Source organism: Corvus cornix, chromosome 3 (assembly GCF_000738735.6).
Source record: "Corvus cornix cornix isolate S_Up_H32 chromosome 3, ASM73873v5, whole genome shotgun sequence".
Classification (NCBI taxonomy): Eukaryota; Metazoa; Chordata; class Aves; order Passeriformes; family Corvidae; genus Corvus; species Corvus cornix.
Window position 1 is genome coordinate 53,377,179 of NC_047056.1, and position 24,302 is coordinate 53,401,480.

General features: G+C 40.0%; 1 protein-coding gene across 3 annotated transcripts in view; it reads right to left on the minus strand.

Moving 5' to 3' along the window:
- The window catches only part of SYNJ2 (synaptojanin 2), a 68,365-nt gene that overhangs the window by 28,000 nt on the left and 16,063 nt on the right, over window positions 1-24,302 (minus strand). For all 3 annotated transcript variants that reach the window (XM_039570046.1, XM_039570045.1, XM_039570047.1), the window contains exons 3-9: window positions 19,451-19,721; window positions 16,798-17,023; window positions 8,458-8,541; window positions 6,608-6,669; window positions 3,748-3,844; window positions 579-751; window positions 90-171 (exon numbers count right to left, since the gene is read on the minus strand). In XM_039570046.1, coding sequence (XP_039425980.1) covers window positions 90-171; window positions 579-751; window positions 3,748-3,844; window positions 6,608-6,669; window positions 8,458-8,541; window positions 16,798-17,023; window positions 19,451-19,721 — 995 coding nt within the window. The remainder of the gene's footprint in view (window positions 1-89; window positions 172-578; window positions 752-3,747; window positions 3,845-6,607; window positions 6,670-8,457; window positions 8,542-16,797; window positions 17,024-19,450; window positions 19,722-24,302) is intronic.

Genomic DNA, 24,302 nt, shown 5'->3' on the forward strand with positions numbered 1-24,302 from the left:
GAGACTTACAGCCTCTTTCCTGTTTGTCCCATGGAACAGCCAATGTATGCACTACAGGTGTCCCACAGAAGGTCCTCTGACAAACTCACCTCCAGTGCAACGAAGGACTGTACACTATTAGAACGATCCAGGCAGTCCAAACAATTCATTCGAAAAGTACCTGTCTGCAGACTTTGGTAACCAAACACAAGAGGAGGGAGGAGAAAATGGTATATTTTAAAACAACATCTAATCATGAGTTGATTGAACAAGATCATCAAATGTTCAGCCTGAATATACCCACCCACATTTTGATGGTGCAAGCACACTGTGCACAATATATTCCATTAACACATCTCATTACTTGACCATGTCGGCAACACTATATTGGCAAATCCATGCACTAGTAAGTTTGCAGATTTAAAACCATGGAGATGCAATTAAGACAATCATTGATTTAGCACCAAGACTACACTTTGTCTCAAAATTGTATTTCAAGATTGTCATTTACAGTCATGGTCCGAAAAAAGCAAGAAACCTGGGAAGGCCAGGACAAACAGTGCCCAGCTACACTGGCACAGAGGGGCAGAGGCACTCACCGTGGACTTACATGCTCGCCCTTTGTGAAGATTCCAAAGTCTTCCCAGTGCAACTTCAGCTGAGGCCTCAGCAAATTTTCCAGTTTCTCAGTTTTCCCACCTTTTGCAAATTGGTGGTAGTCAAAGTTTATCATGGGACTGTCTTCTGCATGGGAAGAGGCCCATAGCAGTTTCTGTTTAGATAAGAGAGTGAAGGAAAACAAATCCTGCTCAAGCCATGTGTAAGGATTGATACCAGCATGCTTTTATCATTAATAAGCCTTGACTGTTATTCACATAATTCATAGGGAATTCTGAAAGGCCAGACATGAAAAAAGCAACTGAAGTTCCTCGTTTGTTTTCTTCACAGAAGTAAACCTGACTGTTAGAACCCAATTTTCCTGCAGGGGAACTCACACTGTAACTGCAAAGTATACATCAGAATTGTGCTGTGGCTGGTGGCAGCCCTGCAGCAGTGGGCTGCTGCTAGCTCTCTGCATGAGGGTGGACAGCAACAGCGATGGTCTAGGCAGGCTTAGGGGGAGGAAGTAAGTAAGGAATTACATCCCAGGAAATGTACTATAAAGTGTTTGTGGTAAACTGCAGAAGTGAAAAAAGAGGCACAAATAGCCTCGCTATTTCATCTCCAATTTCAATGACCTCACATCTATTTCCATAATCCCAACAAATTTCATTATGGCATCTGCAACAAATCCAACAGTAATACATCCTGTTCTCCACAAGAAAGCCAGAGAGAACAATTACATTAACTCCAACTATGCAAGCCTTTGTCTATCCTCTTCCCTCCTGCACATTTTTACCCCAAGAGATGGCTGCTTTTCTCCACTTACATTGTGACGCACACTGGACAAAACAAATCTGATATTACATTGAAAGTGTACATGTAGCAGTTACACCAGCATAATCGTATTGAGTAAGCCATTAAGCCTTTCCTGCAGAAACAAATTTAAAGGCAGTGCTTGGAAAGAGACCTGTAAAATGTATTTCATTAGACTGTTACTGTTCACACCCCAATCTGCCCTTGCAGATGCTGGCACTAGTAATGCACTTGAGGATGACATTTACCCACTGCCGCAGTGTAAATTATTGTCAGTGTATTCGCAACTCTACACTGCAGCCTTGCTTTCACTGTAAATATAATTACAACTGTTACAGGGGAAGCTCATGGGAGGAACAGCGTTTCCTGGGAACAGTATTGATTTTTGGTCTGGTAGCAGCTGATTCAGGTAACAGATAATGAATGGTAAATGAATGGTAACCCTACCATTCTGATCAAGAGAGCCCAGCAGCAGTAATTACAAGAATAATTTGAACCAACACTGATAAGAATGAATAAGGTTGAAGCAAGAGTGGAGAGAAGAGGAAGAAATAAAAGCGAAAGAAAGATGGAGAAACTAATGACAGAAGAGGAGACAGGTTTGCAACCCTAATCACACTCCTATGAATTACTTTATTTATAATTCCAGCCCTTCAAAATCATCAAAGTAAAATTAACTCTATATTATTTCCTAACATCCCTTTCTTAAAACACAAAGGTAAAGAAATGACCAAGGAGTCATTTTGAATGATTACAAAACTTTGCTTTTCAGTGATCTCAGTCTAAATTCTTTGAGCTCACAAGGTATGTTCAGAGTTTATTTATTTTTAAAGTAGGCAAAAAATGTAACAATTTAAACAGAACTGGTCTTTATTTAAATTAAATTAACAAATGCAAGGTCTTATTCTGAAGATGCCCGGTTTCTGACTTAATTTCTGGTTGCATGATACAGGCTAGAACATGGTCTTCGACAATGCGAGAGTTTGAGAGAGTATGAGTAGTAAATTAACAACAAATGTTGTATTTTTATCTGCGTAAGTTATTTGAGCATTTCAGAATTGGTTATCTCTTACCTTTAAATTTCAGTGGGGTTTGCAAAACAAACTAGAAAAGCTGTTTTAAAGAGAGGGAAACCAAAAAATTACAGAGGCTAAGCCGTGTCATGCAGAAATTCAGTAAGAAGCTGAAAACAGAAGCTAGGACTAGACTTCACTTCTGTGCCTTCCTCATTGCCTTGCAAGCTTTAGTCATAATCACTTTCTTTGGCCACGTTCTGTACAAGGGGAGACCTTCACTCTGTCATTTTCTGCTGGGGAAGCAGATAGTCCTTCCCAGCTTTTTTGTAGGAGGAGAAAATGGTCACACAGAAAAACTGACAAAAACCTTGACACTCCCTGTAAGTTCACGATTGCAACAGAGGGACAGAAATCAGACACTATCACTTAACCACAATTTTAATTTTGCTTAGCTTCACATAGTAAACATTTCAGCTCAGAACTGCTGGTATCACTCTTTACCAATGATATATACATGGCACTTACTACAGGTGTGTACTTAAATCATGCTATCATCAGTTTTAGGACCATAATCTCCGAAGAATCTATGTCAGTTTGCTAAAGCAACAGGCACTTAAGGAGGCAGACTTCCATCAACCTCCAGCCAGATTCAGGCAACTATTGCACTGCTGCAAACCCCACTCAGTGCCAATCTGTGGCTTTAAGGTCACACTAGTTTTAAAAAGAATACCACACTAGAACAAAGCACAGTTTTAGTTCTACAATACCTGACATCCTTGCTTTCAGGTATTAGTTGTGCCTAGGGACACGCAGGGGCCAGGAAAATCTCTCTCCATATACCAAACTCTCATCTGGTGCTCAGGCAGCCAATTCCCAACACAATCAGTGCTGGATAGCTATTTCCCATTACTATCAGAGCAAGACAGCTTAGTGATGCTAAGTCACTATGCTCAGTGATTGAGGCTCAGGGCCCAGCCCCCAGGCAGTTCTGGCAATCCCAGGGGGCCCCTGACTGCATAGGTGGCTACATACAATGTCAAAGCTGACTATGATTCACTTTTGCAAGTATGAACTACCCTTAGGAGTATTTGGGCAATTTCTTTATAAGTTTGGTTAAAGACAACGTACACAAATGTATGACGAAGTAAGCAGAAAGGAAGTGCTGGAAATTAAGCCATGAGACCAAGAAGCACTATTCTCAGTATGTAGCATGTGGCAAAGGGTTAACATAATTTCTTTAGATATATTATTCATCACCTCCTGGGCCAGAAGGAAAACAGAAAAACATGGAGGCTCAAGGGAAATCAGCTGTTAAAATGAAAATTATTGCTTTTACCTTAAAAGCTCTGTTGAGCACCTCCTCTCCTCCTCTGCTTCCCAACAGGTTAACGATCACTTGTTTTCCATACTGCTCTTTCAGAAGCATCATATGCCTACAGCAAAAGTAACCATAATAGGTACAAACAACACGTTACTTTGCCTACTGCCATTTTCAACATACAGAAGTAGAGATCACTGGTGGTTTCATCCAGCAGAAAGTTTCAGCCACACCATCTACAGACATCTTCCAAGTTTCCTTGCAATAAATTATTACAGTAAAAATGGTGAAAGTACACAATTAATAGATATAGCACTTCGTACTGAACTTAAAGAAGTGTCTTAGGAAATAGGTCCCAAATCTTTTATGTCACTGTTAGCTTTGACATTGCCCTTATGCTCCTACCTCTTGGCTGTTAGCCTAGGAACTACACAGGAAAGACAAGAAGAGAAGTAAAAGTATTACACTTCAACAGGAATTGCCTGGCATCTTGCAGAGCTGAGACTACTAAGAGTCAGCAGCAGCAACGGGGCCTATGACTCCAGTGCCAAGGCCAGAGAGGTCCAAACACATGTCATGGGTGACAGGGTTCAAATATCTCTGAGCTACTACAACGTGGAGACATTCACTCTGAAATCAAGCAGGAAGATTAGTAATCATAAGAACTGCTGCACTGGATCAGAACAAAGGTCCTTTTAGCCAAGTTGTCTGGCCCAGATTCTTCAGGAAAAGCACAAAATAGGACAAGTATAAAGTGGGCTGGTTGTTTTGTCTATGTGACGAAAATCTTGAAACCTGACATTTAGGGACTCTCAAGAGCTTTTAGCAAGATGCCGAGACACCCATTCTTCCCTCAATACATCTTTTTCAAGTTGGCATGCATGGTCTACAGAAGCTGTGCTGGCTCATCAAGAAAGAATTAGATCTTAAAGTTGATTTCCATCCTTTACAGACAACGCTGTAGTAGTACTTAAGAGGAAGCTGGATAGAAATAGAAAGAAAAATAAAATAAACACTCACAAAAATGAGAAGTTATTACATGCTGCAAAATGACATGTAATGGCAAAGTGTCAGAAAAACAGCAAGAACACATCTTCCGGCATGACTCTTTAAATCCTTTAACCAGAAATAAGTTACACAGAAAACCATGGAAGGGGAGAAAAGAAAGAAGTCATCAGCATTGCCTTCAGGAAACACAGCTAAATATATTTTCTGGTGCATTCTTGATTCTGCAACCAGTTCTCTGTATGCCAACTCTTCCCACACAGTTGCACCTCTCTGATTGCAGCATCAAGATCCTACCTCTCTGCCAGTGTTGCTTCCTCCCAACAAAACTACTGAAGCTCAAGTCGCCTGTTTGAGTATCTTAAGCAAAGCTCCCTGTGGATTTCTCAGGGAGAGAGACAGGATGAAAAAATATCTTCTAACAAGATTATCATCCCTTTCTCACGTGGTTAAATGTAACAGGCTAAATTAACATCTCAGAAAAGCTGTAGCAGGTTGCTAAATTCCAGTGTACTTTTCCATATAATCAGTCACCTATTCCTTGCCCATTTTCAAAGGACTGTCTTTTGCAAATTGGTAAGCAGAGAGATCCCTAAGTTCATTTAACTTAAAGGCACAAGGGAAAGAAGGAACAGTGCAAGTTTATCCGTATGTTCACGTTTCTAAGGAGAAAGCTATTCACCAGTTGTATTAGTGTCAGGGATAAATGGTCTTATGGAGTTGCTCCTTCCTGAGCTACTCTCAATTTCATGGGCAGTACAAGAAGATGCTAAATAAGTTATTGTTTTCCTCTTGTATGAAATATGTCTGCTGTGAAATGCAGACCTCTAAGATGGAACTTCAGGGACACTGCCAGGGCAAGTTATCACAGCACCAGATGGCCATGAGACCAAGAGTCTCAAAGGCACTTGAATTCAGTAGGATCTAAGAGCCTTAAAAGCTTGGAGAATGCAGGCCGAGAACCTCTGGAGCAGAGACTGCTATGGTGCATAGTCCCTTTAGATTTTAATCCCTGTTTGGGGTCTTCAGCGTTGCAAAACCATTAACAGTTACTAATGTCCTGTTTGCTAATAGTTGCAGTTATAAAGAGGCTTTACTCAAAATCAACATACACCCTGTTCTCCCAAAACCAAACCAAAACAGAAATTAATCATTTGATCTGCACTTAAAAGGTGAAAATTTCCCACAGATCAAATTCTTCATGTGCTTTTCAGGCACTGTTCCCATGGATATCAGTAGAAATACGCCCTTAAAGGATAGCACTTCCTAGTCAGACATTCAAAGGAATCAAGCTAATGCATGTGTTTTTCTACAGCTTCCAGCTGACAAACAGAGTCTTAATAGTTTAAAAAGGTCTACAAGCCAGTCTTTGCATAAAATAGAAAACATCAGCATAATATCATCATACAACACTGGTCACAATAGCAGGCACTGTTCTATTTCTGCATGGGAGTAAAACAGTGAGGAAAAAACAAATCCAGAATGGTGTGAAAGCAGTGTTTACTCTTTAACTACCTCGGTTACAGTGGTAAAGCACACATAATCTGTGTACAATACGTGTAAACTCACATCTGTTGGCTCACAAAGGTTTACACAAACCCTTCTTTTGCATATCACTCAGCATTTCTAAACTTTTACAGGAATAAACTGGAAGACCAAATTAATTCAATTACCACTGAAAACAAGAAGGAAAAAAGCACAAAAATAAATGACTAAATTAAGTAAACCAATCTAATAATGTGCCACACCTGGGGGATTGGCCACATCATCTGAGAGATATTTCACATCTCAGGATTTTCTACGAAGACAGAGTTGTGGAATCTTGGTTACATGCCAGGCTGCTGTGTTGCTGCCAAAGTGGAATGAAACTTACCTGTCAAAGGCAGGGGCATTGGCTTCCAGACCTCTGTTAAGCCTTAAATGGCGGGAACCAACCTAAAATAAAATATTAGAAGACCAAGAAAGAGAAAAACTTCTTAAACTGCTAGAATTCTAAGTCACTAGATGTCTCCCTTTTTCCTTCAGAGAAAAACCCCTTTTTTAACAGCACCAAACACCTCTAACAGACTCCAACCACCCCCACACATAATATCCTTAACACAAAAGCCCCAGCTTTTATTAGACAACATTTACAATTAAAAGTGAAAACACAATTACCATTAACCAAAGGGATACCTACACATCTTTTTATGGCCAAACAAATCACATCTCTTTGCCAGCTTCCTCTTGCAAATAGCACACACTGCCTCACATGAGTATTCTGTGAGCCCAGCACTCTTACTGCCCTTGCCTTGGTAGAAAAGGCTGCATTTACACCAGTTCCATGGGTTGTGTATTCTGACTCTTTCAAAAGTATCACAACAGTGATTCAAAAATATAAAGGATGAAATTCTGTGCCATCAAACTAACAGGGCTTTTGATATGGATGTCAACAACAGTAGCCTCAAGCTCCTTTTGAATGGTAGCTACTGTTATTACAGTATGCAGAGGGCTTCTTTCCTCTCCAAAAACTACACTCCTAAATACATATAGGACCATGCATTGTTTCCTACACTTCATCATCTTTGTTTTTCATGAAGTTGGTTTCTGCAATTCTTTCTAACACTAGTGCCAGTACATTCACACCCACGGAGTAAGAGTACATAATCTAATCCAGATTAGGCAAAAAACCCCAGGCCTACTAAAAAATTGAAAATTCTGTTTAACTAGAGATATTATCCACTAGTCAAAAATACTTGAGGCAATGCTCAATGTCTCTGTAACATACAGAACAACACTGCTGGATACAGCTACACCACGGGCAGGACACGCACAATCATACGGACAAACGTGTTTCATAAAAAAAAGCAAGTATTGCGCTGGATGGTGCTAACAGACAGCAACAAAGATCCTTTAGTCATTTCCTTTTGTGCTAAGTCCAGTGCCTCTGAATAGTACATAGGTTCTAGTTTAATGATCAAAAAAAGATCCATGTAACCTTTAAAGCATCTTAAAAAAACAGTTATGTGATGTATTTTCTCTACTAATACACATGAATATATGTGCATACTCATTTCTGTTGCTTATCCCTCTGTTAAGAGAATGTAAAGTGTGCTAGGAAGATTCTTATTTGGGCTTACAACTGTATATAACTGCAAGTCACAGACCACATGTAATCCATTAAATTTGATGCAATAATCTCCTGATGAAATCCTACATCTCTGCCTCACAGAAGATCAGATGAGATCATTATCACCCTTTTGACTGAAATCTAGCAAACACACCATCCAGATGCGTTACTTTGTTTCAAGGTAGCATGCTCCTGTAGAGGTACTGGTATCCCTAGATACTCCAATTGTATTGTGGAGGTCCATATCATCAAGCGAACCAGTCATTTCAGAGGAATAGGTTATTCCAAATAAAACTGAAAATGTTATAAAGATATAGCTGTAACCTTCATTTTATAACACTAGGACACAAAGCCTTACAAACAGTTCCCTGTAGAGGGACTCAAATGCACAAAAATATTAAACTTGAGTTACCTATAGCCATTTGTCTGGTATAGTTCTGTTTATCTAAACACACGAAATTTCCTACAAGGTAAACCTAAAATGAAAGGGCTCACCAGTTTCACAGAACGAACTTTGAAGCTCATTTAAAAAAAAAAAAATATGTTTTTTGTTAATTCTAAATTATAAGTAGCAAGAGAGAGAAGCAAGGTAGGCTTCCTGATTATTTCTTTACCTGAAGCCTTGTTTGCTCCCAAAACAGTGGAACAGAACCTCTGATCTGCACAAAGGAAGAGACATCATCATCCAAGTAGATTGTCTGCAAAAAATAAAATAAAGGAAAGGTGTTCTGCAGTTAGATCTATCAGCGGCCCCTTCAGCAGGTGACAGTTAAAGACACTGAACTCAAAGGGTAAAAAAAGTAAACCATGTATCTCCTGGTATCCACTTACCACTCAGCCTCTTTTCCATAGTCTCACAGGCAGTGGAACAAAGCACAACGTATTTGCTTTCATGTCATCACAGCAGATTCAATTCACTTCTCACCAGAAACAAGAGAAAACTTAAAACACCACCACATCTTCCATCCACAATCAAGATGGATTTGATCTACTGGTGGAGGCACTCAGAAAGACCATGCATATACTCTCCTGCTGTCCCTCTCACAAAACTTAACTGTGCAAAATGTCATTGCTCCTTGTGACTGATGATGGGTAACGTCAGGTGGGGGATAAGCTTATCTCCTGCTGTATTTACCCTTTCTTATTTCACTGCATGCTGTGCCTTGTCAGAGAGTCCAAATAAAACTCTGTGAAACCAGCAGCTTTGCCACTCCCATCCTGAGGTACAGTGAAAGCAATGTGATTTACTTCTTTTCCTCTTGCTTACAGCAAGAGGTCCCAAACTCTCCATTTCCTTTCCTAAGCAGACCTCAAACTCTCCCTTTATGTGTTCTTATGATAACTGTTAACAAGGTGATTTTGAGGCAAATCTATACAAAGACTGACTTCCCCTTTTGCCTTCCCCCATCCACAGCCCCCAGTCGAAGTGTTGCACTGTGTGTTAACATAGCATAAAAGGTACTATCTCCAGATTCAATATGACCACAGAGCAACTGTGCAACGCCCAGCTCACTCCTCTGGCCTATACTTAGCAGTGGAATCCTGGCTGCTTTCCACAGGGGATACATGATACACATGATACACATCTCCGTTATCTCATGCATGACAATGAGTGTTCTGCAGCCCCTGGGAGGAATGGTATCCAGGTTATCTAGGTAGCTGCACTAACCACATCATATCATTTGGCACAGCTGCTGCTAGCTGGCTAGTAGCTCTGAAAATGGAATAGAACATTAAAATGGGTTTCTCTACAGCTTTAAAGTGTTTTGTCTTTTTGGATTTGCCACTAGATGTGGCCAATGGGTGGCACAGGGAAAGTGCCTGACCTTGACCTCTCATCTTCATAAGCATGATCAATGTACAATTTTTAGAGCTGTATGTGTGAAAAAAAGAAGAGGTGGGTATTTAGATAAAACTGGTGACAAAATATTTATCGAATATTTACCATATTTTCGCAGAGCACTTAAAACTGTCTCCATTTCACTAAGGTGAAAGATTTAAGTGGCTTTGTCATGGACATAATGTCAGTGTTAGAAGGATAGCCAGCCCAGATGGAGTGCAAAACAATATTTCGATTTTTTTCACCTCTCACCAAAGCCTTAAGAATGCTTTTCTCTGTTACATTCCCTCCTAGCACAACCCCCTGCAAGAGAGGTGTTGCTCAGAGAAGCTTTCTTGCAAGGCCTGTGTCACAGTTTGAGTAATGTGGCTCTAAAACATGCTCTCCCAGTAAAGTTTTTTGAACATTACTGGCACCCAACTGCAGGAGGTAATTACCATGGCAACACACTGGTGCACCTTTTCTTTGTAGAGTTGTTTGCTTTCTTTGTTCAGAAGAGTTCATTCCTCCTGCAGCTGGACTACTTCCTCTTTATCACATTCTCCCTGAGACTGGTTGTTCCAAGACGAGTCAGTGACTTCTACACACTGAATCATCTTTTCACTCAGTCATGTGAGTCATGAGCTAAAGAAACTCATTCCAAGGTAAAGCAAATTAATAGCACTACTACAGCCCCAGCGTTATCCTGACTAATACTAAATGAAGATCGGGACCTGAATCTGTGCAAAAAAAGATTTAAGACTGGCTTACTTAAAATTCTGACAGCAATCATCACCTTAGCAGTTGAAATGAAATATCTAATGATGACAAAGCTTTACTAGAAGTACAATTTGGCCACTCAAACAGCTTGCTACAGAGGATTAGTTTTCTTTACAGTATCCTGGGAAGTCCCTGTTTCCACACCTAACTGCAAAACTGACAGCTCAAGTATTTCTTTGACCAGCTCCTTTAGACATCCAGCTGCAAATCTCTATACCCACTGACTCAGTGTAGTAATTCTAATTCAGTACCTGCAATTTAACATCTTTCCGAGTTACAGTTTAAATGGAAAGTATTTCCTCAGTTACAGACCATGAATATATAACCTGCCTTCTTCCTGCCAAACACAGAAGAAAAATACTGACCAAACATTTATTTCTGCATTAACAGATGCTCTGTTTCCACTTATTAGTGAGTAAACAGATGTTTGTTACCACTATCACTCATATTTTCTGTTCACTGGTTTTGACCCATTACCTCTTCTGTTTTCTGCTCTATTAAGCTGTCCATTTGGAGAACTGAACAACAACCAAAATTTTTAAACTATTTGATCATTCCTGTAACCTAAACAGCATGCCTAAACCTTGACGTGATGGTCTGGGGAATCCTCTGTCAAGCTGAGGTCTAATACAGGACTCTCCTATGATGACTGAGCATTTTAAAGAAACTCAATTTTTAGGTATGTTGCCATGTAGCTTTAGAAAGTAGATGAGGGTTTTTGAACTGGGAGCACAGCTTCTCCAACACAGTCATTCACAAGAAAGTACTTTTTTTTTTCTGTTCACTTACAGGGCTCATCATTCTGTTCTCTGAAGCAATTCTCTGGTCTTTCACAATCCTTTCACCTCATTCTCATGACCCAGATGAATCTAAAATTATTTTCTTCCAAGCTGCCAGCAAGTTGGAAAAAGACCTAATATTTTTTTAATGAGTGGGAGACTCATTAAAATGACTTTTCTGCCAGTCATTCCTTCCTAAACAGACTCTAACCATTTCATTAAGCATTACAACTGTGCAAATCTTCCCTCAATTTCAGCAATACCCACTTATCCTTCATCCACCACTCCAAAGAACATGACCCTTGATCTTGACATTGCCTTTTAGTATATATGTCCCTCGACCTTACAAGATTAGTAGCAACAGACTTCCTACCAGCAGACTTGTTAAGCAATCAGATTTAAAGACTAAGTGACTTTCCACATCAGGAATGGATATAATCTTAGCAGCCACATACACTATAAGAAGCCCTATTTGCTAAAATCCTAAATAAGCACTGATAATACATTCAGATTGAAATTACACTCATAAATAAAAGATTCCAACTTTGTTGCTTATGCATGGACAAGTACAGTTTCTTTTCTCATATTCTTCATGGCCTTGATCAGTTTTTGTGCACAATGTCATATTTTCCACAAGCACATATGTGTCCCACTTTTTTGTTGTTCTAGTTTTGGCTTTATTACCCTGTTCTCTAGCAGATCCATTTCCCTTATTCTAAGGTACTACACAGAAGATGAACAGTTCTTTAAGAAAAGAAACTTGAAGAAAAGTAAACTGCCTTATGTCCAGAATTTTCCTGTCCTCTCTTTTCCTTAACTCATGGACAAGAAGATCATACTGTTTTTTCTCTAAAAGTTCAACAACAATCAGTTTTTTGGACAACACTTGGTCATTAGGATTGATACATACTGCTAAATCTCTGTCTTTGCGGAGTCTTATCTTGTCTTAGATCCAAAATGACAGCAAGCTGGTACCCATGTGCCCCAGAGAGAATGTTCTTTCCTATTAAATCCTCAAAACACTTGAGGACTACTTCATTAATCTCAAAGGTTCTGGCCCATAGTACAATCCAATCCAGTCAGCTGCATGAGCTTTCAGACCAGTTTCCCATCAGACAACATAGCAGCAACTGAACACTTAACCCATCTGGAAGACTTCTTTTCCTTAACAACAGATTACTTGGCCTCTGATGTCTGGTGTTAGAATTTGCCATGTTTTTCTTTCAACTTCTGTGGTCTTAGACTCTCTTTGTGGTCTTTCTTCAACTCCACGATCAAGGGTGATAGTACTGACAGTTCAACAGGACATTTTTCAATCTTTCTCTTCTGTTGCATAGGGCCAGACCTTGCCCCTGCAATCCAAGGATCTTTCCTGGTAACAAAAGCTTCATGCACAGGGACTGCTAGAAAGCTTCTGGGCAAGAAGCAAACATCTGTGTCAACCCTCTGGTGTTCTAATCACAGCATGCTGTGCCCATTCATTGGTTGGAATAATTTATTCACTAATCTCCATCACCCGGCGTCATTGGAAACAAATAATCATCCAGTCACAACTTCAAACAGCAAAATTCATTACAGACTCAGGGGGCACACAGAGACAGAGTCCATGATGAAATGGATACTCAGATGGCTTATCTGGGGATCCCCAGCTCTGCCACACAACCCACATACAGCATGGACAGCAGCTGGCCTAAACATACCTCTCTGTGAGTCCCTTTAGCTCAGCTCATGGGACCCAAGGATATATTTGCCAAAATAATCCTTTTTGCCTTGCCTGGGGTCATACTAAAACTTGATCCAGAAAATAAACCAACCACATGATTGCATCCGTTCCTCTCCTGGAGAGCTAGCCAACACAGTCTAGGAGATATTGTGAAATAGGGATAATTTTCCTTAATCCATGCCTGACATTTTTTTCTTAAATTGGAAGAAAGGGAAGGTTAATCCAAATTCATGCTATTCCCTTTCAATGCTTCCTCAAGGTTTCAATTTTCTTTACTGAACAATTCCATGAAGGGGAAAAAACTGAAACTGTGTAGTTGTCTTTGGTTGGTTAGAATTGTTCCTTGTAAGCCACATACTAAGATTTTAGCATAACTCTTTGGAGGATAACTGGGGAAACAGCTGAAATGTAAATAGGAACAGGCACACAAACGAAATGAAGAAAGCATTTCTAGTTTCTCAAAGCTATCAGAAGAAAAGAATTACAAAAATGCAACACAGTCTCAACTTCAAAGGATTACTAGGGGAGGAAGAAAAGGTCAAAGGAAACATTTAAGCTACAACTGAGATACAGAGTCTGATTTTAAAACTACTCGAGAATTAACTGCTATACTGCATGCACTACAAGTAGAAAGGGCTACCATCCCATTACAAAATATTTGTCAGCAAATCTGAAAGCCCACATTGAAGGGATTGCCCTCTTTTCCCTTCATTTTGTTTTTCCTTAAGTGTTTCCTATAATATTTTCTTTCTTCTTTCTTTGTAAAGACTCAAGCCAAATGATCAAAAAGCCAAAGGATCTACTAGAAGTTGTGGGGTTTTTTAAAAGAAAAAGTTAAGATATTTTACTTTTCCTCCCTTTTTGTCAAACACTGAGTCACAGCAGTTAAGTGAGCCCACAAAAAATGACTCACTGCAGAGCTGAAATGCCACAAGGCTAACACAGTGGGAGACAAAAGCATACCATCTATGCATAAAAGAGCTGCCTGGAGATAAGATTAATTGTTTCTCCTTCTTCTAAAAACAGAAAAATGTTAGAAGCAATTGCTACAAAGAGGGGGAAAGTCCTGGGTTTTCAGAATCCTAGGGTGCTATTTATCCATGAAAGCAAATAGCCAATATGCCATTATACTGTACAGGCTGAAGCAAATGGAAACAAAATGTTATTCAGCCAAGGTATTACTTCATAGGAGATTAGTCAGTCATTTACTATGAAAGCAGGAGAGAGTTTATTCTTGGACTCTTCCTTCCTAATGGCAAGGGGAATGCCAGCTTGAACTGGATCTCAGGCATCCCAGTGGTTAGCCCAACTTTGCCTTCTTAGGACATGCAGCTTGGCAAAACTAGTGTTTAGCACCATCAGTAACAGCAACCTTCTTTTCCTTTTTCTTTTCTTTGGTTTTAGAAACCAAACAAAAACACACAACCCTTTAAAACTGCAAACTCTTGCTATAATTTTAAACCCACTCAAGCCTTTCACCCTAAATCCATTTCACTCTTGTGCTTTTGCTTACCCAGTTGAAAAAAACACTCAAAAGCCCTCAGTTCTCCCACTTCAGGATCTGGCTGAATGGGAACAAAGCACAGCAGTTCCCATGAAGAGCCTGACCCAGACTCAGCCAAGAGAAGCATCAGCAATCAAGTACTGTTTTGCTACTCACCAGGAGCCAATCCTCAGGTTTTCTGCTGGAATGCAAAGGCCATCTCATTTTTCATGCTAATCATTTGCATCATGATGTACTTCAGGAACATAACTAAATAGAATTAGTTACTTCTGACCCAATTAGTGAGCAGGACAGCAGAAGTATTTCCCATAATAAGTCAACTGATAAGTGCAGTACCACAAATGCGAGATTCGCTGAAAAAAACCTGACAATCCCTTCTAACATTTTCTTTCCCCAGCATTTCAGCAAGATAACATTCTTCAAATCCTGAGTAACAGGATTAGTGCTTTGCACTAATATTCATAAGAAGACACTCAACTAAAACAGGAGAATGTACCAAGTTATCACTCAAAATGGCAGATCTCCCTTTTTGTGTTATCAGGTTCCTGGGGAAAATTCCACTTTTCAGTAAGCTGACATAGCTGTATCTCCCAATGCACTGACAGACTTTCTGGAAAGGTGTAGATGTTGCAAGACTTGACTTGCATTTGCTTTGGAGCAGCAGCACACAAGAGGATTTTTGGCAGAGAATTCAGAGGCTGATATTAGAGACCCAAGCACTGCAGGGGAACAGTTTCACATTCAACAAGCAAAATTTGTGGGAGCCTGAACACTAAGCGGAAAGCTGTCAGCCTAACTGAAAATGCAGGCAACCCAGGAAAAGGAAGGACATGAGCAAAAAGTCACCCACGTCCCCAGTGAGAACTCTGACCACTGGGCAGAAAGTCACACGTGTAACATTGTGCATGCTTTGAGCACCTCTTGGGAATCAAACCTCACCAGCAGGCTGTGGAATACCAGTCTGCAACTCCTTCAGGCATCCTCCTGAGGATCAAAGCACTGCCAAATCTAAGGTAGCTTGATATGTGTCTTTAGGCAGAACCAGGTGAAAAGGTTAAAGTTGTATTATGAAGACAACATCTTAGAGGAAATTTAGAAAGTACCCAAACATGTCTGGATTTTGGACAAACAGGTGCCTGAAGGCATCCCTGGCTCATGCAGTGGGATAATGGGAAGGAGCTAACTGGGTGTGAGCTGCTACATTCACACATTGCTGTAAGGAAATACTAGTGCTGATCTGTGGGCACCTTTGAGAGGTGGTGCCATCCTCAGCCATCAGGAACAGGCTTTCAAAGACACAGCTGAAGAGTCTCTGTGCTGCACTCACTGTTTCATGCTCCCCTTATGAACACCACACAGGCAACCTACTTCCATTGTACACGGACCTATATACACAGACACATACACACACCATCTGTGACACATATGCAGCTCTGTAGATACACCCAGAAGATGCTGAAAACTACCAAATTTTAGGAGCAAATCCCTGTTCTTTGTTGAAAACAACCAGCCGTTTATCTATTCTGCTTCTAGAGTGATCCATTTCTGTATGATGGTTCTGACTGCTAATAATTACTACTTCGGTTCAAAAGGGAAAAGGGGATTGTATTTGAGTAAGAAAGCACTCACTTCAGCTGGCACAGAAGACTTCAGATTCTTCGAGGTCCAGTGCTTTTTACTGACTTTCAAGGCCACAAGCTAAACCATGTGCAATAAAACCAAGCGACTCTGTTGTTTTGTTTGGCTGTGCCGATAAAGGGAGCCTGCTAAATGCATTTCACACACTTAATTTGTCTCAGCATCAGCTGGAAATGAGATTTTTACCATGTATGTATAAAAACTGTCATACCACCTCTCATTGGAGAGAATCCCCCACAAACCAAAGGGGAATATAAAAGCAGTCTCCTCCAAAATTAGTTGAACTGGAATTTTCCTGTCTCTAAGATGTCATTTTTTCAGCATTTTCTTTACTAGTGAAAGATGATTTGACAGTGAACTTTACTAGTCAAAGATGACATCCCAGCACCTTTTCTAGACAGCTTCCTGAATGGTTTAAAAACCCATGTCTGCATTTCACTACAGTATCAAACAGCCAGACTTTCACACTCAAGGAAAAAATCAAAAGCGTTACTGAAAACCATGTGACTGAAAAAGTCAGAAACAAAGAAAAAGAGCAGATTGCAAAGAAATGCTTAATAGGCAAGAACGAATAGATCTGCAAGGCAATAATATTCTAAATATTCTTGAAAAAAACCACTTCCTGAGCTCCTTTAATTCTCGTTGAAAATTCTGCCCCAATTAAACACGAGTGGACTAAATTACGCAAAGCCATTGGATATATCCACTCACCTGCTCTGTCTCAACGAAGTTAGAGACGTGTCCGTCATCATTGACCCCTCGGACATGGAAGCGGACACCAGCTCGCTCGCAGCTGATGCGAGAGATGAGGCAGGCTTTTGCCTTCTTGTGGGAAGCATACACGGTGCGAATGTCCACAACACCACACACCACTTTCAGCAGCCAGTCAGAGCAGTTCACCTGGTAGTGTTTGAAGGGCACGTGCAACAGCTGGTTCCTGAAAGGTTCAACAACATACACATTACTGAATAAAACAAACAGACAGGCATGGTTGCCACCTGACAACAATCACTAATTTAATCAATTAATGTTTTATGACCCCTTTTCTCCTGTACTTTATCTCTATCCAAACCCTGGAAATATCAGGGAGAAACCCTTGTGAACTATTACAGTAAACTGAACATAGGAAACTTTAACTGCACAGTTACCACCAAGGTGCTGTCTTTATATCTGGTACTTGTCTTACAAATTTGGATGCAAATGTCACCTCTTTCAGCTCCAGAAATTTATATTTAGTAATCTCTTTTCATAAATTACAGTGCTGTCAAGCTAATTACTTTTTTTGGAACAGTACTATCTGGACCTTAGCATTCACTACAGGATGAAGAACTGGTTCAAAATCCACCAGGATTTTCAGAAAAAATAATTCCAAGCAGAAACTGGACCTGTAAGTCACTGGAGATATTGCAAAAAGTACTACTAAAATGAAGAGGAACATCTGTTCTAACCTTCAAGATCAACAACTCAAGAAACCTGTCATGTCTGTTAACAGTGATGCTAGTCTCTTCTATTATGATGTTTTTCTTTATTTCATGTTTCAAAATATGCCTTTAGTTACAAAGGAGGGCCAGGAAAATATCTTTTATGACCACGAATTGCTCAACAGTAGATCTGTAAAAGAGAGTGAAACCCCTGAAGAATTGTTCTTCTAGAGTACAGCATTTACCTGAAAAAGGTGCAAGGTATTATTACATTTTTAATCTAAATATGTAACAGAAAAGGCAGCTCTAAAAGAAGTTTTGCTATCTCTTCCACCTCTTTCTCCTAGTTCTACTCACAGAGGAAGTCCTCACTCAGGCAAATTCCAGTAGAATTTTTTTTGTTGCTGCAGTTCATTAAACAGGCAGTTTGTGTTGCCTATAACTAAGGTCATCTTACACTTTTCATTGTGTAACACTTTATCTCATTGTTTACTTTCCTCAAGCATCTATTGTTTGGTCTGAAATTCCCCATATCAACTAATTACCTTAAGACAAATTTTCTTTGGAAAATCTTTCCAGATCTTTCTTTTTGCCCTAAATGTGATGTTGTCACCATTTATCCCTGTTCTACAACATATTGGAGAATGGCAACCCTTCAAAATTTACTTCTAGATTAGCCAGAAGTAGCAAAGAAGGAAAGTTCAAATATACTTATCTTCCAAGAGGAAAAGTTTCAAAAGATAGTACATGGAAAAAGAGTTGCTTTAAGTGTTGTTTCTTTATTAAGGGATATTGCCATCTTGGCAGTCTCATCATTGGAGTACAACTCATTTCTGCCATGTGTCTTAACTTGACAATGCTTGGTGACCTTTTGGAGAGGAATGCATCATTAGCACAGCTGAAAGCAAGTATTTATTATGTATCTCTCTTCAGAGTTAAACCACTAGATCTTACCAGTCAAAATCACATCCTAGCTAGAAAGATTATTTAGCCTAACTGAACTGCTCTCTCATGTTAATTCATCACCTATTATGAACTTTTTTACTTATTTAATATTCACCTACATTGGGCCACAAGCCTCACTGCACATTCTAGCAGCACATCCACAATTAACCCTGCCAGTTATTTTCCACCAACATCAAACCCTCATTTACTTCCAGAACAGCTATGCCTGCTGTGTGACTATCTTTCTGTTTAAAAAGAAGGGGGGTGGGGGGGAAAGGGTATAGAAATTCAAGCATTATGCCAAAACTTGCAAAGCAAACAAACTGAAATTACATTGACCATGACCCCACCCAGAAAAGACAAAACCTAGCATTGTGTTTTCTTCTTTCCCCTCAACCAATACTTACCACAATACAAGATAATTTTTCTTTTCTTTATAAGCACAAGAAAGTAAAGAGCACAGAACAGTGTATCCTGGGAGTTTTCTTTTGTGCAACTTACATTTGCACTGAGCTGTAAACATATTAATATTGATGTTTTCAACATAAAAACTAGGGCATTTTGCCAAAACAATAAACTACAGACTTTCAACACATACACTTTTTAAAAATAACAGATACTTCAGTGCAAATGATGGGATTTATGAATAGTTCAAGTGCAGGCTTCTATTAGATAACTTTAAAGAAAGTTATTAAAAAGGACTGCAAGGGAAACTATTCATGGCATCTAGAGACATGTTTCCGTAGTATGAGCAAAATACATCCTGTCTTTCCCTCTTTGAAGCATAAAATGTCATTTTATAATTGCATTTCACTACCAGATTAATTTTAATTAAACACAAGTTACCATGAACTCATTAAGGCCACCTGCCCTGTAAAAGGAGTGAAATGAAAGGAGATGCACTTGAAATACACACATTCACTTCCCTCTGAGAATGTCTGATCAATGAGATACAGGTGGGGACAACAGAAGACTTGGGTATAACATGCAGTACTAACCAGAAGAACGAGTTACCAGATTCATAGTTGTTATCACCCTGCTTCTGAGCCCGCACAGTGAGGTCAAAGTTTGAGCCTGCATTAGGCCAGGAGAAATAGAACATCCCAGAGTTCAGTATTTTCTTCAAGGCAGTAATGCGCTCATCTTCCTTGGTTTCCTCCTGGAGAGGACAGAAATCTGTTGCAGTAATTTTGTAAACTTCAGCGTCCAGGATTTTTCCCACCGATGTACAGCCTGTCACCAGGACCAGAAAGTGCAGCCGAGTGTTACCTAGAAAGCAACAGACAGTTACAGAAGGGTTATTTCCAGGCGGACACAGCTGCTCACCAGTCCTGTCACATGCAATGCCGGCAGGGCTCCAGCAGAGGCCAGCATCTTTGCTTCAGAGGAGAACAAACAGGAACAACAGGCACGCAGGCCACGTTCTTTACATTTCTGAATTCCACTTAACTGCAGTTAAGTGGCTGCAATTGCACAATATTCCACAATACTTATCCATCGACATGCTTTGCTGCACCAGAGTGTGTTTTCCCCACTGACTTTATGAAGAGCAATGTGCTTACTGTTGGGACACTACTCAAAAAATCAATTTCATCACCAAAGAACATAGAGTACTCAGATTCTTTACTGGCTTCAGCTGAAGTTGGGTGTGTTCAGACATTCATAAAATTTCAGTATTACCAATTCTTGAGATTTTGCTTTTTCTCTCACAAAAGCGTGTACATGATTTGATGACAACCTCAGCTATCACTAAAACAATTACAGCTGCCACAACTGTGAAATCATGAACCAGCTGAACTTCAGGGCCCCAAAAGTAAAAGATAAATTTGGAGCTTGAGAACACCACTGTAATCAGATCTGTCATACACAGAACCATTTCAACCTCTGCTCATTCTCTCTGAAATGACAATTAAGAAACAGTAGAACAATTTCTCTGGAAACGCCAGTTTTGCTATGAAGAAACTGATTCACTTAAATTGGCCTGTAATGGAGACAGTGTCATGCTAGTCACTCCAGTTAGTAAGAAAAGGTGGAAATGAGCCAAGACTTATTAATTTAGCACAGCAGAACCAACAACTGACCTGCCAAGAGCAAGTTAATTAGCTAAGGGCACGGTGACAATCTGGGACAGTATGGCTTCAGACAGCTAAAGGGAACACTTCGTAGGATCGCTTTTCAACCCTCCAGGGTGACCCACTGCCTGAAAACGCACACCAGCTCTCACACAACAACTCTTCTTTTTCTGAAACACCAGAAGGGGAGTCCTTGCTTTCAGATAACAGGCTGGGTATAGAAACTAGAGTTAGGGGTGGTTTTCAGCAGGGCCAGAATATTTGCGTAGGCATGTGGGATTGGAATGGCAGGACAAGGTGGGAGATTAGATCTTATTCATTCTGGTCTGCTGACTCCAGTTTTGTATAAAGGCCAGTGTAGGTGGTATTTACTAAAAAGCTCTGTTCATCACATTTCTTTCTGTAACAAGGCTGTGCTGTGTTCTCCTTCTTGAGTGCTTTCAAGAAGTGTCTTCTGTGCTTGCGACATCATAGCAGAGGGCCAGAAATACTGATAGTTTATTCCTCCTTTGCACATGACTTTGCATAATTATAAAGAATTAAGAGTAGGAGACACATCAGTTATCACCACAAGAGTTCATAACTGACCAAATACTGCCTTGCAGCGTCCAGAAAGGGTTAGGAGGAGTTAGCTGTCTCTCAGGATAGCTAATAGCTTCTGTGACTTAGCTGAAACCACACAAAACTGATCAGCTCAAAGTAAACTTCACTCATGAGAATTTGGAAGCAATATATAAAAACACTATTAATATGCCTTAATATCAGTCAGCTTTGTTAGTCACAAAAACCAGTAGTGAAGGACTTGGATAGCTGCCTGGGTGCGACGCTGAGACAGAGTACAAGTACTTTCATTGCCTTCAGTGACCTTAAACTTTTCTAAATGGTTCAGAAGAAATCAAATGAGAAAGTCAGCATTAAAATAGCCAAAGAGAACAAAAACTTAATAATAGAGGGCTCGTTACCTGTGGTTCTGTCCTTCGAGGAGCTTGTAACCAGTGGAAAATAACTGGATCTAAATAGAGTAATCCTCTAGTTTAAGAAGGCGTTGAGTAGGAATAAAACATGACAGAAAAGCCAACCAAAACCATAGTTTTGCCTTACCTAGAAACTTGCTCACCAGAGACTATAAACTCTTTTTGCTACCTCCTCCACTCAACCACTCACCCCCAAATGGGATACTCATTTACACATTCAAAGGTCCAGCAACTCTACTCCCCCATATCACTAGCTAATAAGCTCAAAAAAAGTAATCACACCTAGGAAGGTATTGTATTGTCACTGAAATACAAGGAGATTGGTTTTCTGAAACTCTAATACTTTTTTGCCACTGGGCAGTAATTCCACAAGAAAAAGTTAGGGCTGTTCAGCCTGGAGAAAAGAAGGCTTCAGGGAAAACCTTATTACAACCTTTCAATATTTAAAGGGGGGCCCATAACGAAAGATGGAGAGAGACTTTTCACAAGGGCTTGTAATGATAGGACAAGGGGCAACAGCTTTACACTGAAAGAGTGCAGGTTTAGATTGCATACAAGGAAGACATATTTTAAAATGGGAGTGGTGAAACAGAGAAATAGGTTGTCCAGAGAAGTTGTGGATGCCTCACCTCTGGAAGTGTTCAAGGCCAGGTTGGAAGGGGCTTCAAGCAACCTGGTCTAGAGGAAGCTGTCCCTGCCCATGACAGGGGCGATGGAAGTAGATGGTCTAGAGAGGTCCCCTCTGACTCAAGTCATTCTACAGTTCTATATATCACAGAATAAGTCTCTCTACAGTACTCCAAATTACAAAGCAGCCACCATACACTTTGCATTATACCTTTGAACAGAGACAGGCTGGCAAAGAAGCTCACACTTACAGCCCACAAAACTGGAGAAAAAGGATGAAAAGAGAGATTTAAGGTATGATAAAGCTAGCCTGCTTTGCCACTTTGTCTTCCCAGGCTGCTGTGTGAGCTGAGATGGTCTTCAGACCAGCTCTAACCTCTCTTATTTGCTTAAATCACTCAGGATATGCTACAAAACAGACAGAATGCAGAAACCCTACAACACCACAGCCCCATCTTAACACAAATCTCTCTGACTCTGTACCTTGGAAAAAAGTTCCAAGCCCCATCCTCTGATGGCACTTTCCTTCCAGGTGGTATTTGGACAGTGTTCCTGGGAACCAGCTCTGGGCTATCACTGCAGGAGGAAGATCCTTGCCTGATGCACATGCCCTCTTGGCATAGGGAACAAGCTAATCACAATATCCTATTGACAGTGCTCAAGGCCTGTGTCCTGCCCAATTTTATTCACAGCATAGATGTAGCCATGGGGTTCTGAACAAAGGTAATGCTCCTGTCAGCCTTTCACCCTTTTAGAATCTCACACAGCAGAATTAATGCTGCCAAAACACTAATCCACTATTCATCTTTTAGCCATGTCTCCATTAAGGTGTAAGAAATTACTCACCACTACCCTATACAGCTACACACAGAGCTTCCCTTCTTTACCAGCAGTTTATGTCTAGGAATTTGTTCATTTAATCTCAAACAATTCTCCCACCTTTTCCCTCAACTCAGGCTGTCAATGCTTTTATATATATTGATAAACACATTTGACCAGTTTGTAATGGAAATGAGAACTGTGCTGCTTCCGCTCATGCTTTCACTCGGCATTTTCTCATATTGCAAATGTTATTCCAAGGAATGAAACAAAAGCTTTATGTATCCAAGTAGCACCTAATATGGAAGAAACATAACATTTTCAGACACAGGAAAAATATTCCTGCTTATTTTCCAGTCCCTGAAAGTCTGCTGATTATGACTATACTAAAGAAAAAAAAAAAAAAATCAGTCCATTTACTTCTAAATTCAAACTTTAAAAAGCGAACATGGTTTCTTTCCCATTATGTAAATGTCAACAACCCATAATCTTTCCTGTTGAAAGTAGACATGCAACATGAAAGCAGCTGTATCAACCACAACCTAAATGCACTTAAATTTAAGGGTAGAAACATAAAAGAATGCCTGAAGTGGCACTCCTGGTTTACTACACCCACCCACCTCCAAAGCAAACAAACAATCTTGCTATGAACACAACATGGGATTTCCTTTGGTAAGTGGATTTGTGAGGCCATCACACAAGAAAGAAAAGAGTTTTTAAATTGGTTTTGGTGAACAAACTGTGAAAATGTCACAACTTCAATTAAAGAGATCAAACTGAAACATCCAGATATTCCTTAAACCCAGAAGGTATTTCCCCTTTAAACAATGCAGACTATTCAATCAAATCTCTACAGACGTAACTTTTCAAAACTGCAGCTCACTACCATTACCAATTCTATAATTAAATTAAAAATACTGCTCCTTTTAAGTTTCCAGTAAAACTGTTTTATGGAAGTAGCATTTGAAGTACCAGACTAACACCAAACACAAGAAAAAATTACCTGCTAGTCCAGTCAAACCCACCTGGCAGTATCACCAGGAAGCATATTATGGGGTTACAGCTTCTAAAAGGAGCTAAACAGTATTGAAGGTATTTACAAATCTTCTGTTCAGAACATCAACAACAACATGGAAAGAAAAGTACTAAAAGTCATGAAATGAGCAGTCACCCCTTAAGTGCAAGCTCAAATAAGACAGAAAGTTGTGTTTTAAAATGCTGGCAGTGCATCCTCCAGATCAAAGGGAGAATTAACACTAAATCAATTCCCTAAAGTCTGTGGCCCTGCCAGTACTACCACTGCAGCCAGTCTACAGAGGCTCCCTGCTCTCAGGACTTCCTTGCATATCTGGAGTACG